Consider the following 20,078-nt stretch of genomic DNA (forward strand, 5'->3'; position numbering starts at 1 on the left):
TATTTTTATAAAAAAACAAAACGAGAAGAAACTATCTAAAAATAGTTTAAATTTAGGGTGTTCAAGCCTTACGCATAATAATGCAGTCTCATAAGAGCATAGATATATAAAGTTAGCAGTATCAAGTCACGTGCTAACAATCCCGGCCAGCGTATAGGAATAGGGCAATATAGATCGCATAATATAAAATCTAATAGACTATTCGTTTTATGTGTATCTATAATGAAGAAATGCCCTTGTACCTTAGCAAACTGATCATTCCATAGGCCTATGTCCCTTAGAGAGCCCTACGCTCAATGGACTCAACGCTTCTTGTGGTGCCACGTTTCTCCATCAAAAGCTACGGTCTGCGGGCTTTTTCTGTGCACGGACCAAAGGCTTGGAATTCACTCCCCATTGATCTCAGACAGACAACATGCTTCACTATATTCAAGAAGAATATTAAGACCTACCTGTTAAAAACTTTTTTAGATTAGTTTGTCATTTTAGCTCTCGTGTTTAGGACTATGTTTGTAATGTTATCACAGCGCCTTTAGCCTATATTTTCTTTGTTAACAGCGCTTTATAAATAAATTATAATTATTTTGTCCAGTTATCAAATTGTACAATTTCTTCAACACCAACTGACATTGAAATGATATAAAACGAACTGCCATTAAGTGGTTATTCATTTCATTCTCCTAACCGAAACAAACCAACAACAAACAAACAATAACTCACAAAAGCACTATTAGGTTCTATAGACACACTTTGCTTTTCCAGTGTGTAATTTTTGAAAACAATGTCTCCTTCCAAAGAGCAAGAGTTCATAACATTCTACATTCAGTTGTGTCTTGTGTATAATACTATTCTATTTTAGTGTGTTATACACGTAGTGCTCTGGGCCTATCGTCCTTTCATTTTGTCATAAGTCGAGTGTGAGCATTGCATCGCGTCTTCACAATTATTTTTTAAATATAATTTAATTACATTTTCGAACAAGTGTTATTCGGATGAAAAAAAAGCGAATTGTTAACAAAAAAAAAAGCACTCAACATGTTTAAGTATGAAATTAATACTTGTTTTCTTGTTTTTATGACCAATGTCGTTTTGTGCCAAATTGTGAGATCACCCTCTGAGGATTACCGTATAGAGCTACCACAGGACACAACCAACTATTATCAACATTACCAAGAGTTTCAACGCTTGGTTCCTCAAGTGTTATACCAATCTGATCTGTTGGATTACATTAGCTCAGCGAGTCGGCCTGGAGTGGGCAATCAACAGAATGTCAAGAAGTTACGTGATATGAATAAACTTTATACACCAAATACATCTTTAAACGAAGATCTCGAAAACATTGCTAACAATGCCGGGAGACTAGGAGCAGCCGCTGATTCAACAACGATAACTCCGTATTTAAACGAAAAATGCCTAGCACACACAAATCAGTTAATTTCTGCTTTCAGGAAGTCGGAGTATTGGGCCTTGTCTGGTAAGTTTTATACTTTTATAATAATAATAATAATCTTTATTGCCGTACGGAAATTTGTCTTACAATTTGTGCATTACACCAAACAAAAAACATTATAACTATAAGAAACCAAGTGTACATTCACACCAGACTCACTCATAATTTACACGTGATAACGTTTATATCAGATTGTTCCTATTTAATGATTTGATTGCCTGGGGAACAAAAGAGTGTTTGTGTCTGTTTGTCTTTGCTATCGGTGTCTTGTATCTCTTTTGTGATGGTAAAATCACAAAGTCCTGACACAAAGGGTGATTCTTTATTTCGAAGATCTTGTTAGCTTTTTTATAGATGTTTGTCTCAAACAACTGCCCAAATGGGGTTTGTTTTTTGCCAATGATTTTACCAGCAGCATTTAGGATTCTATAAAGTTTATTTTTATTTTTAATGCTCAGATTGCCATACCAGGCAGTGATATTGAAACTTAAAATATTGCAGATGTGAGCGTGATAAAACATATTAATTTGACCTAATTAATCGGGGCATACAAATGAGCATTCTTATTTTAGACTTTTTTTTGCACTAATTTATAGATTTTAACTAATTAAAGCTTCATTTACATATTTTAAGGTTTGAAAACGTAAAACAAATTAGAGCTCAGGCTAGAACAACTCGGGCCCCGAAAAGAAAAAGATCCTTCTAGAATCTAAATCTATTAGTGTTTCCGAACCGGCTCACACTACAACGCTCTTACTGTTAGTTATCGCAGGTTCTTCAAGATCATTCTCATTATCTTGTGTAGATATGAAATTAAAATGATATTAATTCCTGAACTTCTACAGTGATTGATTCATGGGGGAAGCCTGGTCCATCTCTTCTCGAAGGAAGATTCAACCTGGTTGGCAATTATCGCCAGTGTCGCGCTGCTCAAGGGATGGCGATAAACAATACGATGGATGGTTTCAAGGGAAACTACTGCGTACTACAAATCAAGATGAAAAATACAATGGTAGGTCTATTTATAGACATTTGCAGCTTTTTTTTTTTCTGTTACATTCTGATTAGCATAAATTACATTTTACACCAATTATTCAACATTGCTTAAATAGTTTTGAATAATGAAATGTGTGTTTCAAACGAAAAATGCCACGGTAGATTTAAATATAAACACTTTCCTTATCTTATATATTGCGGACATTACTTCAAATAAGAAGATAATTACGTCCTACGCGTTACACGTGTCAATCTAGTCATGCATGGTAATCAATGACCTAAACTCTGCTAAATCGTTGGCTTTCTTGGCTAATTCAGGCAACCCATTCCATTCTCTAATGGCACTAGGGAAGAAAGAGCACTTGTATGAATTTGACTTACAGACAAAAATTACTTTTAATATGTGGTGTTTACCCCTCTTTCTTTTTGATACTTTAAACCCATAATTACATACTACAAGAATTCTCTAATGGCACTAGGGAAGAAGGAGCACTTGTACGAAATTGTTCTAGCGTATTGAATAAGAAATATGCCTCTATCTTTGTGTCTTTCTGAGTATGTCATTAGGTTTTGTTTTTCTATTTGTAAGTTATGGTTTAGTGTTATATGCATTATAGCTACTTTACTTTTTATTCTTCTGTCCTGAAGTGACTCTAAGTTTAGTGATTTTACAAATGGTGTTACTCTAATCGAATCGGAATATTTGTTTGTTATAAATCTCACTGCTCTATTTTGTATTTGTTCTATCTCTTTTTGTTTTGTTGAGTTTGAGGTATCCAAAAACAGAGGATTCGTATTCTAATATTGGCATTTTAATTTTATGTTTTTGCTTCATTAGTACAAATTTCTTTTAATAAACCCTATTGCTTTGCTTGAAGTATAGCTTAAACATTTTGATTGACACTAAATACTTTGCCAATCACAATGTTTAACTCTTAAACTAAGGTGTTACAATTCTAATTTAATTTCCATTACTTGTAGATTTTTGTTCTACTCTAAAGACAACACTAATTCTGCTATACATCTGGAAACATTGATCTACGATTCTACGTATTCAATTTTTTTTCCCAATCTAGTTGGTGTTACCCTTGGTGCCTAAACTTTTTCACGTGACTCTTAATTTGAGCCATTTCTTTTTGAAAATAAAGCCAAGTTTATAGTTTGGTAGTAATTGTCCTAAAAAGTTGTTATTCTCACTGAATTGTGCGTAAGTCCCACGTGTCCTGCCAATTAGAATGTATTTCAATTTTAGAACACAATAAAGGACCAGGACTTGCAATCATGTCGAGACCAATCGTCATAGAAGGCCTGAACGCTGACCTACAACGTCACAACCTATGGGAAATATAGACCACTAGCTAGTTGCCACGTCATAGATCAGTAGGACGTAGCAAACGAGCAATTGGTTTCCACTGCCCACAGGCTGCTACGTTGCAAGTCACTGTTGAGGCCTACTATTACGATTGGTGTCGATCATGTGCGTTTTATGAATAAGTAGTCGCGAAAGGAAGTTGGCGCTTTTTTGCTTTATGAAGTATTCGATAGTCACTATTATGGTTAGTAATTTACACATTTTTTAAAATTTCTCAGGCCAAGGAGACGCCAGTCTATTTACAAAGTCAGTTCGTCCAGCTTGGTGCGTGTTGCCCAGCTTCGTGTTCCCAAGGGGAGATCAGTGTGCTTCTTCGAGAAGGTTCGTTTCGCCATAACTGTTTTTAAAATAATAATGATAATAAGAAAACAAAAAAAAAAAAAAAACCAAACTTTGCCAGCTGGTTGTTGAAATAGTTTTAGTTTGAAAGTAGAGTACGATTTACAGAAATAAAGAAGTTTATGCACACTGCGACGCATGTATTAGTTACAACGCTGGCATATAGCTACTATAAGAAACGCACATTCCTTTTAAAGTCCACATAGTGATACCGTAGTCCAAACCACCTACCAAAACTACAAGAAAAAATTACTTCGCCCTCAATGTCACAATGGTAGGCGCGGTGGCTGAGTGGTTAAACGCTTGGCTTCCGAACCTCTGTTCTGGGACTGGGATTTTTAGGGCGTACCTGAGTCCACCCAACTCTAATTTGGGTACCTAACTAAAGTTGGAAAGTAAAGGCGGTTGGTCGTTATGCTGGCTGTGACGATCACACACTTATATTACCAAACTTGACAATTCAATGAAGTAAAGAAAGAAACATCTCTCTGTATTTTCTTAAAACTTCTTTAATAATACTTCTTCAACGTTCACATAAAAAGACTTCTCAATTCAATAACAACTTGACTTGATACTTCTTAAATAAAACTTAAAGATACATGAAACTTCACTTAGTATAACTTCAACTTCAACTAATAAAACTTTAATTAATGGACCCGCTAATATCACAAAACTTATAACCATTACTAATCGAGGACTAAGCGAGGATCCCTTAATTTATACCTTTCTTAATCGTACATTCCAGAATCATGGAAACTTCTCCCCTAATTATATTAGTAACTTTGATCTTCTAGAAGCTGACGTGGGCTATTTTTTCCTTAACCCCTTTCTTTGATTGGATACCTAAAATTAACTTGTTTACGCTGGACTGCACTGGTTTGACCTCGGGCTTCTAGAAACTGGTCGAAATAGGTCACAGACTCGACTCGTGACATTGGCCACATAACTCCCTGCTCGTTAACCGTTGGCCAAAGAAACAGATGATCTTAGCATCATCTGCCCCCCCCCCCCCCAATCCTACACGATATTTTGACAGTCTTCAAACTCTGAGGCGACTACATTTAAGGATAAAGGCGAGTTCAACCAAGACCAATCATTATAGTGAACCGAAACAATGACCACAAACTATCCTCTAAACTGCACACAGGCTGCGACGTAGCAGATCATTGTTGAGGCCCTGCTATAACGATTGGGTCTCGGTTCAACTCTCTTCAATAAACTTCAACAAGCCATCGGTCTAAAAAACTTTATGCTTATTTCAAGGTATCCGGACATGATCAACAAATAGTTTTTCGCAACAGAAGATGAAAATTGGATGTAGCAAAAAATGTCCTTGCGTAGTGTCTCTAGAAACCTTCTTGACCTCTTCTTTCAAAGCTGCAGACTTTACCGAGAGGCCCGAACAAGATACTAGCCCCCAAAACTCTTTTAGAAAAAAAACAACAACAAGCATTTGGAAACCATTGCACAGTTCATCTCAGTTATAGGACTGGTTATTAAAACACAACACAAAAGTAGGCCTACTGAGACTCTACCAATACCACTAAAAAACATTCTAGTCACAGACGAAAAATTATATACAAAATGTTTTCCTGTCAACGTTACATTAATTTGAAATAGACTTTCCTATTATCCACTTTTTCATATTTTTTAGGTTTCAGATTATTAAATTTATCAACGATTGTAACTATTGACACTGAATGTCATACCGATGACCGAGTCATCACCAAAGCCACAATAGCTTCAATGTAAGTGAACAAGTCTCGTTCTTCTCAATCTTAAAAAAACATGGAACTTAAAGGATCCTCTTTTCTTTAGTTAATGTATGATACACGATAAATAGACTTGAGACCATGTTAGCTTACTGTAATGATATTAACTAGTAGGGTTATGGCACTTTACGTCTCAAATGAGGATCCTTTTTCTTTGCGGAGGGACAGTGGTAAGACCATTGCTCTTTGGCTAATTCCTGCAGCAACCTGACCCCAAATAGCAATGGTTTTCTATCCCCTTAGAACCGGTCAGTATGGAAGAGAGGCGAATGTGGGCAGTCCAGCACTTGCAAATCTTACCGCCCGGGCTTTCCTCCAGGAATGGAGAGATTACTCAATCTGAAAGACATGTCTCGGTTATTACAATTCAATAGTATTGATCACAATATAATAATATATAGTACTGAAACTCGTAGTTTATTCGTTTAAAACAAAAGATTTTTTATAAAAAAAAACAGGAGGAAAAAAAACAAGAAAAAAAAAAACTTACTCAAGAAAACTTCTTCACACAAGAGCCACCTTCTTCTCTTCCATACCTATAGATCTTTCCTCCCAGTTACGCGTTACCTCACATCTAGACAAGGATTAACTCTTTCTCTCCGTAATTATTTACCACATTCTGGTGGAATTAGCGCTGGTATCGTCCGTTAGGAGAGAGTTAATTTCATTTGACCATTGAACAACACCCTCGCACTATAATCTTACTCACAACACTGACATCCATATAATTTATTTACAAAAGTGCTGTCATTAATCTATGCATATAATTATAATCCTCAGTATTCTGGCGTCTTTTATTGGCGTAGCGATCATTTTGGGAAGTATGTACGACTTATTACATACTAAGCACTTTGTGGGGAGTCAGGTGAAGCCAACCTCAAACATTTTGCCTGGCGTTGAAGATGAGACTCTGACCCAAGGCAACTTCAAGGGCGAAAATATAATATGCGCCAAAAGATTAAAACCACTGCTACAGGAAACGAAAATTAACGAAGCGAAAATGAATCCAAGTGATATAGAGAGAACAGAAACTGAACACTTGATAAACTCAGCATCGAAACACAAAGGTAAATCCAAACAATTCATTGTTTTGAAGACGGAGCAGCGGAAAACTATTTGGTGTATCCGGTGTACACAATAAAAGAAATGCTAAGCTATGTATTTTTTAAAAGTTGTCTGTAATTTTTGTGCAATTTTTAGAATCAGATTTTCTAAGCCCATTTGTTTGTAGTACTAAATAGTTTAAATATGGCGGAAGCGTAATACTTAAAACTCTTTGACTCTCAGAACAAGTGAGCAACTAACTCGCGGTAATAAAGGAGACTTGATATGATCAACCGTCACGCATTGAAATGTTGTTAAAATTACAGCGCATTTCTTCTTTATTGAATTGGCATCAATTTAGAGTTCTTGACATTGTTTAATTTGAAAATCTACAAACTTACCTCCTTCTTCTTCTAGCCAGCTTTATTGCTGCTGAGCTGTGAGCTCTTTTGCAGACTGTGCCAAGGAAAAAAAGTGTGCTGTTTTCTTCAGTTGTTCAGCACTGCCGTACAGGGTGTTGGTTATGTTGGGCTGTAGTGGAAGTAGGGTCTGCCTAAGGTGGATTAAGGAGGGGCATTCAAAGAGGATATGGTTTACGGTTTCAAAGGGGTGGACGCAATGTCTGCAAAGGGGTAGTTGTGTGGAGTTTATATTGTTCAGGTGGTAATTTAATAGTGGTGTGTGTCCTGTTCTTAGTTGGAAGATTGTAGATTGTTCTTTGCGGGGGAGGAAGTTAATACTGTCCAGTTTGTTAGGCGTAGTCATTTCTCTGTACATGGCTCTGCCTGTGTTTCCTGATGCCCATTGGTTGAGCCACTCCTCCTTGTGATTGTTAACTAACATTGACCTTAGGGTGAGGTAGTTAACAGGTCTATCTGGTTGTTCCATAGATGAACCCAAACTTACCTAGAAGTTATTAACTTTATTTTTTAAATAAACACATCTGCATTTGCATTGTCAGAAATAGTTGGAAAACAATTTTTTGATAGTTTTCGTGCGCTTGCTTTACCGTGATATGTCAACACATACTCCAAAGCGTTATAAAATAATCAGGGCCGGCCTTAGGTAAAGGCCCACTAGACTGCCGCTTAGGGCCTCCGATTGATGGGGGCCTCACACAGGACGTAATAACGTTTTAAAGAAGAAATAGCGAGACTTGTGCCCAATGCTATTGTTGAAATACACTGTTTTAAATAAATTGCGTGATTTTTTATTTTTTCACTTTTTTAGCGGCCCCCGTAAGGGGAAAAAGCCGCTATTAGGTTTGTGCAAAATGTCCGTCTGTCCGTCTGTCCGTCTGTCCGTCTGTCACACTCAGATCTCAAAAACTAGAAGAGATATGAAAAATATTATTTCATCATTAAATCCGGCTTGAAAAGTTTAGGTGCAACGGCTACTTTTGGTTTTCTAAAAGCAAACCGTTTAATTTATAAAATTAATTATGCAAGCGATTTTTTCATAAAAATACACCAATTCTAAAACAATTACGTAAATGTAAGGGAGGCAATGTTACAATATGCTAACAAAGATGGACAATTTTTGTGTATTTTCAGTATCACTAAGTCAAATATATTTTTAAAATGTACAGGAAATGTTTACAACAAATACAAATAATAGTTAAAGACGTTTTTTCTGGTCAACTAGCTGCTAAAATTAAAAGAAAACATTTCTGTTTGTTTATAAAGGCTAATAATGCACTTTGTATGTAAATATCACGCACATTTTTTTAAATGGACTTTTTATGCAGCGATTTTCGTGCAGTAGCGTAACGTCGCAACATGATCAGGTGCTAAACCAATTCCTTAAACTTTTTTTAAAAATCAGATTTTATTTATTTTTTGTTTAGTGCCCCCATCCGAATAAAAGAAGCTTATTTTTGTGCGTTTTGTCTGTTGGTCGGTCTGTCCGTCACGATTAGATTTAAAAAACTAGAACTCTAAAAGCTATTGAAAATCTGATTTACCCTTTAATGTTCCTCCCATAACATCTCAATAGTTTTAAGTATCTAAAATTGATTGTTCCGGATTTTTTTGTGCAAAACTAATCAACGCCAACAAATGTTTGTTTGCTCTTCTAACTTATATTACATTCAATTTCCATGCTTAAACGTTGCAAAAACACATTATCAATAATATGTTGTTCCGTTTTTTATGTAAATAGCATATTAATGCTAAATCATAATCTCTATACTGACTTATATTTCATTAAGTGTAAAAATGTTCCGGATATTGTTTTATAAAACATGAATTATGCCTAATGATTGTTTGAAATCGCATAAGGCTTTTAAAAAAAGTAATTTACTAGAATTGATTACTGAAAATTACTTTTTAGACATTTAATTTTCTTGTAAAACATAACATAGAAGTTTTGTAATCGATAAAGAAAGTTCCGGATTTTGTTTCTTACAAATCGTCGCCAGAAATTTCCGAATTTATTTAAAAATCTACTAACGCCAAATAATTGTTTGAACTCCCTCTTCTAATTAATAAACAAATAATCTTCTCATTTACGAAATAATGTTTTTACGGATTTTTATGAAAAATATTTTAACTCACTACTCTCTTACAGTACATTTAACTTTCTACCTAAAACATTAAAAAATCTAATTATCGTTAATATTATGTTCCGATTTTTAAGGAAAACAGAATCCAAACACCAAAGTAAGGTATGAAAATCTCTCCACGTGGCTGTAGTACATCTCATTTTTATACGAGACCATCCAAAAAATTTAATTAACGGTATTACATTTATCTGAAATTCTCTTTTTCTTTTACTATTTATACAAACATCCGGAACAATCTATTATATAAACTTTTCAATTGTGTTCATACCTAAAAATTATTGCGATGTTTTGAAACGTTAAATAAAGGTTAATCAATTTTTAATAACTTTTAGTTGTTTTTTTTATATCAAGATAACGGACAGACCGACTGACAGACAAAACGCAAAAACAATGTGGCTTTGATCCTTTTTAAATAATATCTATTAGAACTCAGTGCACCAATGTCTATGAACCCTCGTTAAATATCTCGTGTAAATAAAGACATTTTTTTTTATGGTACCGGTACTAGCCTATTGTGAGGTAATGGAATTTTTTTTCTTTGACGTCATATGAATGGACTCTTTAAATGTAATGTTAAAAGAACGCACTCGGTGCACCAATGTCTATTAACCCTCGAAAAAATTGCTTGTATTAATGAAAACATATTTTAGTCTAACTAAGCCGTGTGACGTAGTGTTTTTTTTTCCTTTGACGTCATATGGAATGAATTCTTTAAATGAAATGCTAAAAGAACGCACTCGGTGCACCAATGTCTATGAACACTCGAGAAATGGCTCGTGTTGATAAAGGTGATTTTTAGTCTAGCTAGGCCTTGTGACGTAGTGTTTTTTTTTTCCTTTGACGTCATATGGAATGAATTCTTTAAATGAAATGCTAAAAGAACGCACTCGGTGCACCAATGTCTATGAACACTCGATAAATGGCTCTTATAGATGAAGGAGATTTTTAGTCTAGCTAGGCCGTGTGACGTAGTGTTTTTTTTCCCTCTGACGTTATATGGAATTAATTCTTCAAATGAAATGAAAAAAGAACTCGGTATAGTAATGTTTATTAAGCCTCGTTATGTGACTCGCGTTTAAAAAAGGAATGATATCTTGATTTAGATCTAATCTAGATTTTTTAAACTAGATCTAGATTTTTATTACAGTATATCTAGATCTGGATTTATATTCTAATTAAAATTATTTTAGAGTCTAGATCTAGAATTTCTAGATCTAGTTTAGACTAAAATAGACTAGATTAAGATGTAGAATTTCAATTTCTAAACTTAAAGTGTAAAAAAAAAAGTGTAGATTTTCATTTCCAAACGTTTTGATCAATATTGTAATGTTTTAATATACTAAAACTAATCTACTATTTTTTTATTAAATTTAAATTTACGGCAAATGAATCTTTGAAACATTATTACTTTTGACCATCGGATGGCTGCCTGGTCGTGCGGTTTGCGCGCTGGACTGTCGTTCAGATTTATGGATGGCCCAGGGTTCAAACCCTGCCCGCTCCCATCCCCCGTCGTCCTGCGGGAGGTTTGGACTAGGAAGTAATTATCTTCCACTCTGAAGGAACATCCGAAACGTGTAAAACATTTTACATCAAAATTAAATCACCTCTTGAATATTATTTGCGAATATGCAGATCCGACAGGGATCCGACTTCGACGGGGGCCGCCTCTGAGTTTGTGTAACACAAACTCTTTTTGTAATCTTGTTATTTTTAATTTTCCTATTTTATCTGGGGATACCTAATTCACTTCGCCTAGGGTCTCCAATTATCTAAAACCGGCCCCGAAATAATGTTTAATCCTTTATCATAATTATTTTTAAAAACTGTTTCTTACTTCAGAAGAAGTCCCAGAGCCAAATATTTTTAGTCAAATGTTACTGGCCTTTTCGCTCTTCACCAATGGATCTAAACTTCTGAGCACCTCCCAATCCCCGGACACTTTGTCTGTTATCAGTGGGGTACGGTTTCTTAGTATGACCTGGGTGATCCTTGGTCACACGTACACATATGGATTTGAAAAGTTTGGTAAGTCTTTGTGTTTGTCATTTTTTTTTTATCTTATCTTATTTATTACAGACGTAACTTCAAAAAAGAAGATAATTAAGTCCTACGCATTTCATGTCAATCTAGTCATGGATGTTAATCAATGACTTACACTGTCAAGTCGTTGGTTTTCCTGGCTGATGTAGGCAACCCATTCCATTCTCTAATGGCACTAGGGAAGAAGGAGCACTGGTACAAAATTGTTCTAGCGTATGGAATAAGAATTGAGCCTCTGTGTCTTTCTGAGTATTCATTCTATTTGTAAGCTACGGTTTAGTTTTTTATGTATTATTGCCGCTTTACTTTTTATTCTTCTCTCCTCAAGTGTCTTAGCAACTATTACGTGAAAGGGTTCAATGAGCCCGGACTTGACCATTAAGGGTCTACAGATGGTCTTCATAAAAAAGTTTGCTTGCAAAAATAAAAATATATCTAATTGATATCAAGTATTACTTTTTAGAAGTTGTAACTGGATGCTGACTTTGAAAGTAAATTTACTAATCAACAAACAGTTAACAAGTGAGAAAGACTTTCCAATGACTCAACGAGAGGCATTTTTTTTTGCTAAGCTTATATTAACTATCTGGATGGAATGTTTAACACATTATTTCTTCCAAGTCCCGTTCTCGGATCAAGTTGAAACTTTGCACAATTAGTCATTGTCAATGACAAAAAAAAACACCAATTTAAATTGTTAATCAATTAGTAGTAATTAATTAATTTGTTTTATATAGAAAACGTTCTAAGCTAAGGGAAGACAAGCCTTGTGTAGAGAATGTCACTCGCTAAAAATTTAAAACAATAAATAGCTATGAAACCTATATTCATAAGCAGGTCGCTGGCATAGTGGTTAGTGCAATGGCTTGACAAGGCTTCAGTCCTCGAGTCAAACAATTTTTTTTTCTCCAACCCTGTTCCAGATACCTCCAATCCAAGTGAAGGACTATAGCGCACTGACCACTAAATGACATTTGAAATCTTTAAACTAAATGTGAGAAAAACCATTGTAGAAGACAGGCGCTATAGGTGAAAAGAAGACTTAAATATAGACCCCCAGCGAACAACGGCTTTATCTGCAACATATGTGGAAAAATATGCAGGTCGCAACTGGGTTGGCAGAGTCAAGTGAAACACTGCAATCATCCTCAATCTTCGGAATCGAAGCCATTACCATTATTATTATATTAAGTTATAGATCTAGGCTATGATAAATTAAAAGTAAAGTAGGCTTATGTTTTTTTCTAGCTAATGCAATGACAGAGTTTCCATATCTACTTCGCCGATGGTCAACTGATGCTATATCCAACAGTTTTGTCTCGGTAGATACATTTTTTGCCATCAGGTAATTCTATGCTTTTAAAATTATATAGCCTACTATTATAAAAGTTATTCAATGATCAATAGTTTTTGCGTGGTGGATTTTTTATGAGATAAAGAAATACATACATTACATTTAAGCATAAAAAAATCACAAACTGACTGCAAATTGTGAATAGTCAACTACAGCATTAAAAAAGGTCATAGGTCATACCTAATGAGGCTGTACCACGTCATTGATTGTACAACTTCAATAAGATACTTAAGCTGGATAAGGGAAGGGGAGTGGCTTTTTTTAAGGAACGACGGTAATTTATAAGATAATTAGGCTAATTCAAGACAATATCTAACAAAATGGTCAAGTATTGTCATTCAGGCTCCCACGCCTTGCGATTGTTCAGAATACCATCATCTGGTGGGTCTTGACCTCTTTAGAGGCCCCTGCATTTTGACATTCAACATCATGACATGAGTCGACATGAGATAATGGCGTAATAGTTTCAAATTCTCCCCTTATCCCTCCACCATAGCTACGCCACTGTGTAGATCTACATAGCTATAGGGTAAAGAAAGTGGGAGAAAAGTAATATTATAAACATCAGTGCAATAGAAATTAATGCTGAAAATTTCTTTGCTCAATTTAAGAAAAAAATCTTCCAAAAAACGTAGCATTATAGACTGTCTTTTGCAATTAAGAAGGAAAAAAATCATGTTATATATTACATTTATTCAATTCGAATATGTCGCAATAATGATAGCTCTACGTATTAATCTACAATCATATCATATCAATCATAAGATATCAACCAAACTTTAATCTTTAGGTTGTATATTTACAGTGGTCTCCTTGTTTCGTATTTAACTTTGAAGGAGATGTCAATAAAAGGCTGGAGACTAAAGTGGGGACTTTATTACTTTCACAGATTTTGGAGGTGAGAATAGTAGATCTAATGCCTAAAAAACACATATTTTGTTTGGCTTTTCAGTTATTGATTTATTGCTTAATTCGTATTTTTTCATTTTATGCGCGACATTTTTGAGTTGGCTAACAAAGCCAGGTTTTAGTCAATATACTGGCTTATTTCCATTGAAGAAGCCTACTTATTGTTTCATTATTTCCTATGTATTATTAGTTTATAAATGAAAACATAAGATAGTTATGCCTACTTTTAAAAGCTTCGTTTATCTACAATAAAAATATTACATAATTTCTACGTAAAACTTGGAAGTGATTGATGGAGATAAAGTGATTAAGATATGGTATGGACAGTATAGAGGGACTTCTTTTGGTCCGACAGTTGCGCTGGGCAGGCACGTATCCCGTATGGCGCCCCACGGAAACGCTTCAAAGACCAGCTTAGGCGTCAACTTTCCTTGGCTGACATAGAAGAGAGCACCTGGTTGCATGCTGCCTCAGAACGAGACAGCTGAAAGTCACTCACGGAGGCCGCGGGATACACATTTGAGACCAAAAGAAAATCTGCCGCCGAGGACAAACGCAGACGGCGAAAAGAAAATCTAAATCGACCGCCTGCGGACAAAGGTTATGCTTACCCTGGATGTGGCAAAATATGTAGGTCATAGCTGGGACTGCGCAGCCACGGGAAATACTGCATTCCTCACTGATCTTCGGACTCGAAGACAAGCCTTATTAGGCTACATAAATTTATAAGTAGGGCACGTGCAAATTTATTTATAGTTTTTTCGTTGAAGGACTTTTTTGTTTATTGTTCTAAATAAAGATATCAGAATCTATAAATCAGTAAATATTTTCATCTTTTTTTTCCTATTTGGTCTAGATTGACTCCCTCCTATATGCTGGTCTTGCTTTTCGTTCTTGGCTTTCAGAGGTTTTTGGGTTCAGGTGCTTTATGGGATACAGTCCAACCAAACGACCAGGTGGCCTGTGAGAAAAACTGGTGGACCAATTTATTGTATATAAACAATATAGTCAATAGATATGAGAAGGTGATTCACTTTGTTTGACATCTGTAAGACTTTATTTTATTTATGGAAGGGTCAGTTTAGTATTCAACTGCTGATCTGAAAATGGTGGATTTTTATTTATAGCCTTTATCTATACGATATAAACTGTGCGGTAGGAACACTACACCACCGTTTACCATTGACCCACATTTGAAACATACAAAACAAATTATCTACTTAAGTAAAGTTTCCCTTGCAGAACTAGCGATCTATAGGGCAGATGATGTAAAGGTCATATGTTTCTGTGACCCATGGTTAACAAGGGTGTCATATGTGGCCAGCACAACGACCAACCAATTTTACTTTTCCCCAACTAATGTCAGGTACTTGACGAACTAAGAGGAGACCCTAAAAAAAATCTCCATTGATATTTGAACCCAGGACCCCCAGATCGAAAGCTAAGTGTTTTGCCACTCAGCCACCGTGCCTCCAACTACTTATATAAGTTATTGTAAAATAAACTCTTTTGGGTAAGCAGACGCGTAATGAGCAAAACGTGCGTTCTGCGCAAGGTACATTATTGGCCCCCCCCCCCCCCAATGAATATCACATAGAAATATAGGCTTATAAATAAAAAAGTATTTAATAATAATATAATACAAATAACCTTAGAATGTATTACCTAACTAAAATATCTACAATAATTGTATTTTTTGACGCCTCTCTTTCTAATGATATGGAATAATTAGAATTTATATAAAATATTAAAATATTTGAGTAAATTTTGTTTAAACTAAAAATTTAAATAATAAAGGTAGGCTAATCTGGGAATAATGATTTGGACGCTCCTTACATTCGATTCGGCCACCTTTATGCAATGCACACATTGCACAATAGGTAACGGCGGCCCTGCAGTCTCAGCAAACATCTCAGCCAGGACCTAACTCAGCCAGTCTTTTTGATAGATAGTAGTTTTTGCCACTGAATCACATCTTACTTTAGTTTGCTTGAAGTATCTCATGCTATAAATAATGGTTCTTGTGTGGGTGTGTATGTAAATCTTTCTGCCTTATCATATGAAAAAAAAACAACTTTTTAAAAATATAATTCTGTTTGATTTGAAACAAATTTAACCTCATATTGTTTCCTCTCTCTAGTGCTTTGGGCATTCCTGGTATTTGGCTAATGATATGCAGTTCTTCTTGTTATCTCCCCTAATGTTAATACCATTGCACTGGTAAGTGTTTTTCATTAAGAAAGCCCATGTCTTGGGATGAGCCTAAACTGGTATCTATGTTTATCTTCTTTTATAAAGAGAATTAGTAGAATGAAAACTAAGACTAAGAATGCTTTATTGATCATTGTTGGTATTGTAAGTACAAAGACTCTGTTCTCTATTAAAAACATTATTTCACATAAATAGAACAGACACAACACAAATTATTATATATGTAGCCTATATAGTGATGTTACTTTTCTTTGCTCTTTAAGGGTTGAATGTAAAGTTATCTCTAATATGGTTTAGACTGGCTGCAATAAATAATGATTTAACATTTAAATTACAAAGTAAATGGCCTATCACTATATACTATATACCAATAAAAGAAATATTATGTGGTGGCCAAATCTAATGAGAACTGTGCTTGAAACTTTAATATGGCATTGAATGAAACTTGAAAATAATTTAGAAAGTTCATAACGAGAAGTAACTTTTTTTGATGAGAAATAAAATATAAATAAGTTAATTATGGAATATAGTATAAAAGTTTGAAAGCATTTTATTGTTTTGGTAGGCTTCTATTGAGAATATTTTCTTCATCATTTGTTTCAGCAACATAATATTTGGGTTATCCATTTGTTCCTTTTTTCTGATTGGTCAGTGGATCTGTGTCGCTGTTTTGTCTGTGCACTACAGATGGCCAACTGTATTGGTAGGACTCAACAAACATATTCAGTATGTAAATAATATTGCTAAACTGAACATTTAAGATAATTCTATAATCTATTTAGTAACAATTTAGTGTCACACATAATATCTATGTACATGTAGTCTATAAATAATTCTCAGCATTTTATTTTTTTATTCATGGTAATTAAAAATTGTAAATTTTCAAGCCATGAAAAATATATTGAATTCTTTCTTTGAAATTTAAGAAAAAACTACTTTTGTATAAGGTGGATGAGTGGTTAAGTGCTTAGCTTCTGAACTTGAGGTCCTGGGTTTGAATTTCAGTGAAGAATGGGATTTTGAATTCCAGGATTTTTAGTGTGTCCCTGAGTCTACCCAACTCTAATGGGTACCTGACTTTAGTCTGGGAAAGTAAAGGCAGTTGGTCATTGTGCTGGCCATATGACACCCTGCTCATTGACCATTGGCCAAAGAAACAGATGACCTTAACATCATCTACCCTAAGGATTGCAAGGTCTGGAAGAAGAACTTTTACATTTATATAGCGTATCTTTCATTCTAAAGCATGCTCAGTGGGCTCTGGTCTAATCTCTTTTGTGGACCTATGTCAGAAAACAAAACTCAGCTCTAGTCAGGATTCCAACTCGAGCTCCCTCTATAGTCTATAGGTAGTCAAGCGATATATGACACTCCTCCTCTCCTCACACTCTTTCATTGCAGAGAATCATCTGATCACTGGATGAAAAACTACTACATAGTTCCATGGTGCAGGATTGGTCCTTATGTTATTGGTATACTGACTGGTTACTTTTTGGTTAGATCTGATAGGAGAATCTCTTTAAACAAGGTATGTCTTGAGCATAGACATAATAATCTCCATTTATGAAGGACTTGTCTGAAACAAACTTTCATCCAAGATATGTTTACAGGGTTTGGCAATGCTCGGATGGACAACCGCTGCAGGGACAGCTCTGTTAGTTCTTTATGGTCTGCATGGAGACACAGGAGGAGATCATCCAAGCAGTGTTGGGGTGGCAGCTCTATACAATGCAGTGGCTAGGTCAGCCTGGGGAGCCTGTGTGTGCTGGGTGGTCGTTGCCTGCGTCTCAGGATATGGAGGTACACATTACTTTAAAACATATTGAAGTATGAATTTCACATTACCTAGATCAATGTAGTTATTACATTTGTAATACAGTTTGTTGACCTCCATCTGGAAATCATGTTCATTGTGAGCTAGCAATCAATGGCATAGAGAAGCTCTGTTATAAACATTTCTTTTATTTTGTATGAGACAGTAGATGTTGAAGATTAAATACATTGCTGTCTGAATAAAACATGACATAGATACCTTCCTGAAATTGCTGCCTCATTTGACTTCAGAACGAGACAGCTGGAGGTCACTTACAAAGGCCACAACATACACATTTGAGACCAAAAGAAAATCTTCTGCCGATGACAGACGTAGTCAGCAAAAAGAAAATCTTAATGGATCACTGGCGGACAATCGCTATGCTTGCCCTGGATGTGGCAAGATATCTTAGTCAAAGCTGGGGCTGGGTAGCCTGGGAAAATACTGCATTCCTCATTAATCTTTAGACTCAAAGACAAGCCTTATTAATTCAGTTTATGTTTGTAATGTAGTAAATATTTGTTTGTTTTATACATTATGGACAGTCCACTTTCAGGATGGCAGCAAGCAGAATTTGTACACATGACCATTTTGTTGACAGTCCAAAGTGCATATCACATAACCAGGCAGCCTATTCTATGTAACTATCAATTACACTTTTTAAAACAATAGAACTATACATTTAATTTGAGAAAGTCAGTGCAGTTATTTCATTTTATGTAAGATATTTTAGCCATTTTTATTTACTTCATGTTGGTCACAATTTAGCCATCAATTTGATTTTTTTATTGTTTAATTATTCTTATGAAATTCATATTCGAACAGGTCCTGTGAACAAACTTCTGTCCTGGTCACCCTTCATTCCCCTAGGTAGGCTCACCTATATGGCTTACCTGATTCATCCCTGTCTTATCAAAGTGTATTATGGTAATCATGAGGTTCCGTTCTACCTAAGTGACATAAACTTGGTAAGTTTCTAGAAACTCAAGTCTTTGCCTTCACTAACCAAAAAAAAAAAAAGTAAAGTATAAGCCTTATGAACTAAGTGGTATCCAACTTGAATATAGAATGGTTTGCAGAATCTTTTACATGCTATGGATGTTCCTTCTGAGTTGAAGATTATCTTCTTCCTAGTCCAAACCTCTAACTGGATGATGGGGGATGGCAGCTGGTAGGGTATGAACCTGGGGCAATAGAAACAGCCAAACAACTGTCCAGTGTGCATACTGCATGACCAGTGAAGAGTTATTTCAAATGAGCTTCCAAAATGTTTGGGCCAATAAAGTCAGTCTGTCATTATGTTGGCTTCACAAACACCACAGTAAACAATTGATTCTAGAAATCAGCAAATTTATATCTTTAGCACTAATATATCTATCTGGTCTACCTTTTGTTCCTGGCCTTAATCTCAGGGCTATAATATATCTGCTCTACCTATTGTTCCTGGCCTTAATCTCAGGGCTATAATATATCTGCTCTACCTATTGTTCCTGGCCTTAATCTCAGGGCTATAATATATCTGCTCTACCTATTGTTCCTGGCCTTAATCTCAGGGCTATAATATATCTGCTCTACCTATTGTTCCTGGCCTTAATCTCAGGGCTATAATATATCTGCTCTACCTATTGTTCCTGGCCTTAATCTCAGGGCTATAATGTATCTATCTAGTCTACCTGTTGTTCCTGGCCTTAATCTCGGTGCTCAACTAGATCTATTCTTGTCAACCTGTTGCTTTCTTTATCTCAGAGCTCAGCTAAATTTATTATTTATTTATTATCAGCTTGTTTTTGATAAATGTTTCTACTCTATATTGTGTATAAACTAATACAGCATTCTCTATGCTCCACAGGTTGTAACCTATTTGGGTATATTGGTTATGACTTACATGATATCATTTGTACTCAACTTGGCCCTGGAGTCTCCCATGATTGGCCTGGAGAAAATTCTTTTGAGGAAAAAGTAAACTATTTCTGTTTCAATAAGTAAACAGCACAACAAAATTTAAGACTTCATGTTTATTGTTGTTTTGATATTAAAGAGTATGTACAAGTAGAGAATATGTACTTTTCTTTTTATTTCTAATGTTTCATGTTGAGTTTTAAATTTTCTACTTACAGCCAGATGGATGTAATGTTAGAGTAACTATCAGCTTGGTGCTATCCTCAACCTTTAGGTATTTACATATTCCCTGTCTTATGTAATGTGGCTTGAA

General features: G+C 35.2%; 1 protein-coding gene across 3 annotated transcripts; it reads left to right on the forward strand.

Moving 5' to 3' along the window:
• Nucleotides 1-521: 521 nt before the first annotated feature.
• Nucleotides 522-19,923, forward strand: LOC106071353 (O-acyltransferase like protein-like). 3 transcript variants are annotated; one of them, XM_056042334.1, is made up of 16 exons: nt 522-1,474; nt 2,296-2,462; nt 4,037-4,139; nt 5,812-5,905; nt 6,710-6,996; nt 11,379-11,564; nt 12,828-12,924; nt 13,724-13,831; nt 14,699-14,867; nt 15,983-16,062; nt 16,657-16,779; nt 17,455-17,581; nt 17,664-17,853; nt 18,423-18,506; nt 18,692-18,834; nt 19,716-19,923. In XM_056042334.1, exons 1-16 carry the CDS (start codon nt 1,036-1,038, stop codon nt 19,827-19,829), a joined length of 2,511 nt encoding a protein of 836 aa, XP_055898309.1. In that variant the 5' UTR covers nt 522-1,035; the 3' UTR covers nt 19,830-19,923. The 3 variants fall into 3 exon arrangements, with proteins under 3 accessions (XP_055898309.1, XP_055898310.1, XP_055898311.1); XM_056042335.1 differs by having other exon boundaries at nt 523-1,474; nt 13,739-13,831; XM_056042336.1 differs by lacking the exon at nt 18,423-18,506 and having other exon boundaries at nt 524-1,474.
• Nucleotides 19,924-20,078: the final 155 nt, after the last annotated feature.

This window comes from Biomphalaria glabrata, chromosome 9 (genome assembly GCF_947242115.1).
Source record: "Biomphalaria glabrata chromosome 9, xgBioGlab47.1, whole genome shotgun sequence".
NCBI lineage: Eukaryota > Metazoa > Mollusca > Gastropoda > Planorbidae > Biomphalaria > Biomphalaria glabrata.